At 45.5% G+C, this 3963-nt stretch overlaps 1 protein-coding gene across 3 annotated transcripts in view; it reads left to right on the top strand.

Annotated features, from left to right (window-relative positions):
* NME6 (NME/NM23 nucleoside diphosphate kinase 6) overlaps positions 1-3720 on the top strand; it is a 6202-nt gene extending 2482 nt beyond the window's left edge. For 2 of the 3 annotated variants that reach the window (XM_008058251.1, XM_021712435.1), the window contains exons 3-6: positions 1661-1763; positions 2322-2361; positions 2744-2904; positions 3194-3720. In XM_008058251.1, coding sequence (XP_008056442.1) covers positions 1661-1763; positions 2322-2361; positions 2744-2904; positions 3194-3360 — 471 coding nt within the window. In that variant the 3' untranslated portion in view covers positions 3361-3720. The remainder of the gene's footprint in view (positions 1-1660; positions 1764-2321; positions 2362-2743; positions 2905-3193) is intronic. The other variant, XM_021712436.1, reaches the window with a different exon arrangement.
* The last annotated feature ends 243 nt before the right edge of the window (positions 3721-3963 follow it).

Raw genomic sequence — 3963 nt, 5'->3', positions numbered from 1 at the left:
TGTAGAGATGAGGTCTCGCTGCCCAGGCGGGTCTCGAACCCACAGGCTCAGGCAATCCACTCACCTCAGCCTCCCAAAGGCACGGGATTACAGGCTGAACCACCGAGCCCGGCTTACCTCAATTCTTGTCCATCAAGAGAATGCTATGGGATGGAGGGCCTTAAAGGAGGAATTAGTCTTTGTACCTTGTGGCCAGGCTATTTAGGAGTGGAAATTGTAAATCTTCTGTAAAACACAAAAGAAAGAGAGTATTGACAGAGGCAGGTAATGTTTAAACTTGAACTTCTCTTGACCCGGTAACTCCCTTGTAGGCTTACAGTCACACAAACCAGATTACATGCTCCACAAGGCAACTTGAATGCCCCTTCTAACACTCTTCCCTCAATTTACATCACTCATTCCTTGTCACACTTCATCTTCAAGACAGCAATACATCGATTCTTTCTTATGCTTCAAATCTCTCCGACTTCTCCTTCAGCCCAACCAGAGAAAACTGCTTAAAAGGGCTCATGTGAGGCTGGGCTCAGTGGCTCAGCCTGTAATCCCAGCACTTTGGGAGGCCGAGGTGAGTGGATTGCCTGAGCCCGCAGGTTCGAGACCTGCCTGGGCAACTTGGCGAGACCTCATCTCTACAATAAATCAAAAATTAGCCGGGTGTGGTAGCGCACGCCTGTAGTTCCAGCTACTTGGAAGGCTGAGGCGGAAGGATCACTGGAGCCCAACAGGTCGAGGCTGCAGTGGCTGGGAGCGGCCACTGCACTCCCATCTAGGTGACAGAGTGAGACTCCAACTCAGAAAAAAAAAAAAAAAAAAGGCTCATGTGATTAATTAGGCCCACCTGGGTAATCTCCCTTTTGATTATAGCAAAGTCAACTGATTAGTGGCCTTAATTACATCTGCAGAATCCCTTTTATTATGTAATATAACATAATCATACAGCATCATATTCATAGTCCTGGGGATTAGGATGGGAAGTCTTGGTGAGAATGGGGGTCATTTTAGGATTCTGTCTATCATAGTTTGATAAAGTACTAACTGAGCAGCATTGCCAAGTAAGACCACTGTAGTGTAGAGGAAGATCAGCGTAGTCAGGAATGGTGACCTGGAAGTGGTGGGACTCAGCCAGGGCTCAAAGAAAGGGTGAACTTTGGCTGGTGCTGGGAGGACAGGTATTCCACACAAGGGAAACATGGGCAGGAATGCGTGTGATGGGCCTGAGGGTCACAGGCAGCCTGGGTTGGGAAAAGAACTGGAAGTGGTATAGGGTGAGCACTGGGCTAAACTGGATTGTACTTCATTCCTTTAGAAACAGGAACTACCCAGAACTTTCTGACTGAAGTGTGACATGTAAACTAGAGAGTTTTCAATCTACAATCAAAGGTGATTGTTTGGAGAGAGTGAGAGAAACTCAACACTAACAAAAGATTTCTGGGTGGCAGGTCCTGTGGGTTTTCGCTCACTAGGCTGCAGGTATGGAAGGGCAGAGACAGCACTTCCACTCAAGACTCACACTCTGGCTGTATAACTGAAGGTCTTAACCTCGCCCCACCTTCTTTTTCTTGTGTCTCTCAAGTCCTAAGCTCCAAACGGTCCTCATGGTTTCTTTTGGTCAGCCTGGGTCTGCTGATTGAATTTTATTTTGGGGGTGATCTTTATCCAGGCCATTCATCAGCAGATTCTGAGCAACAAGTTCCTTATTGTACGAATGAGAGAACTACTGTGGAGAAAGGAAGATTGCCAGAGGTTTTACCAAGAGCATGAAGGTAGGACCAATAGTCCTCTGAACGGAAGGCTTCTCAATCCCAAGAGGCCTGCAAGAGAGATTCTACCTGGAATATACAATGGCAGACTCTTTCTGACCTACCAACTGTAGGAAATTGCAACCAGTCTTCTAAAATCTTGGTTTATACACATACTTTTCATGATTATCAGTCTCTTTTTTTCCCCAGGGGGGTTCTACCTCATTAACCAGAAACTTAATTTTATGTCCTGATAATAATATCAGTAGTTAACATTTAGTGAATGTTTACTATGCCAGATATTGTCCTAAAGCTCATTAATTAATTCTTCCAGCAACCCTAAAAGGTAGGTATTGTTATATCCCTAGTACACAGATTGGGAAACCAAATTAGGGAGGTTAATGCCTTATCAGAAACTACAAAGGTTATAAGTGGCATAGCCTGGATTCAGACCCCAAGGTCCTTATTCTTTTCTCTAAAACAGTTTTTGTTATTCTAGGTAAGGAAGTAGAAGTACAAAAAGTTATCTTGGACACCAAGATGAGGTGAAGGTATCTTGATGAAGGTACTCTCTCTTTGCAGGACGTTTTTTCTATCAGCGGCTGGTGGAGTTCATGGCCAGGTACTTATGGTTTGGTCCCTGCATCTTTATCCACTGAGGCATATCTCCCTTGTCCTCTAAATGGATTCGTTCATTTCATTTTCCAGTCTTTAAAGTTGTAATCAATGTCATTTCTGAAGAAATATGGGCTTGGAGCTCTGAGCTTAAACTTACCTGTTAGGAAGAGTATTGTGTGTTTTGTAGCCACTGTGCTTATCTCTGTGGCCTTCTTTGTACATCAGCAGTGGCCCTGCATCATCTTCTATTTGAAGCAGCATTGGTACTCAGCTGGAAAGCAAGAACCTCTCAGGGTGTTCAGTGTTCCTTTATTCAGGCCCTGCTCACAGCATACCCTCCTAGACTTGATGACCAGATTCCTCATATGTGTACCTTTTGTTCACAGTGGACCAATCCGAGCCTACATCCTTGCCCACAGGGATGCCATTCAGCTATGGAGGACACTGATGGGACCCACCAGGGTGTTTCGAGCACGCTACATAGCCCCAGATTCAATTCGTGGGAGTTTTGGCCTTACCGACACCCGCAACACCACCCATGGCTCAGGTGAGTCTGCCTCCTTTGTCCACATCAGAGAAGATATTTGGGGATTGGTGGGCAGGCTGCATGGTAAAGTTGACAGCCAGGTCCCTCCAATAAGCTTTCTTCCCATTTGTGTTTGTGGACCTTTGTAGCCGTCTTGACAGATGTGGCCTATGGACTTGCTTTACATGCTCCGAGACTGGGGAGGCAAGCAGAATAGAGACACAGATTTCTGAATCTGATTATGACTGCCTCTTGCCACTACCAAGCACTCCCTATGACAACCCCATCTCTGTCTTACCACCCATTACAGACTCTGTGATTTCAGCCAGCAGAGAGATTGCAGCCTTCTTCCCTGACTTCAGTGAACAGCGCTGGTATGAGGAGGAAGAACCCCAGTTGCGCTGTGGCCCTGTGTGCTACAGTCCAGAGGGGGGTGTCCACTGCATAGCTGGAACAGGAGGCCCAGGACCAGCCTGATGCAGGCCTGTCAGTCTGTGAAGACTAATGGCAATGCCCCACCTTTTCTCCTAGACCTTTTGTCCACAGCATTCTCTTAGGACCAGAGAAGGCTGGGCTCATGGTGCCATCTCTGCTGGGCACTACCTGCTTAAGGGCCTAGCTCACTACTGCACATACTCCAGAATCTAGCTCTCAATCTACCTCTTCTCTGGAGTTTACTTAGTGGTTCAGAAGAATGATGACTCCTCTTTTTGCTGAAAACCATTCATCCTTCTTCAAAGGAGGAACTTGCCTAATTGACTTGCCTGAAAAATGCAGTGACTCTATATAAGCAACGTTTGGTCTATTTTCCTAAATAAAAGTCAGTATCCTGCTGAATTCTCCATGCTGCCACATTTAGTGGATATTTTTCAGGCTTCATCATTCTGACTTCTCAACAGCATTCAAGATTACTTCATTCTCCAGAAACACTCTCTTCTCTTGACTTTCCTAGTCCCACACCCTTAGTTTTCTCCTGCTCTTCTTATTTCTTCATTTCCTTTGTTGTCTTATGCAAGCATTTATTTTCTTGGATTCTGTAGTCAAGACATTCTGAAAAATGCAAAGATGGTTAAGACATGA

The sequence above is a fragment of the Carlito syrichta genome, unplaced genomic scaffold, assembly GCF_000164805.1.
Source record: "Carlito syrichta isolate Samal-C Ts95f unplaced genomic scaffold, Tarsius_syrichta-2.0.1 Scaffold303270, whole genome shotgun sequence".
Classification (NCBI taxonomy): domain Eukaryota; kingdom Metazoa; phylum Chordata; class Mammalia; order Primates; family Tarsiidae; genus Carlito; species Carlito syrichta.
Note: the sequence above shows the minus strand (reverse complement) of the source record. Positions and strands in the feature narration are given on the sequence as shown.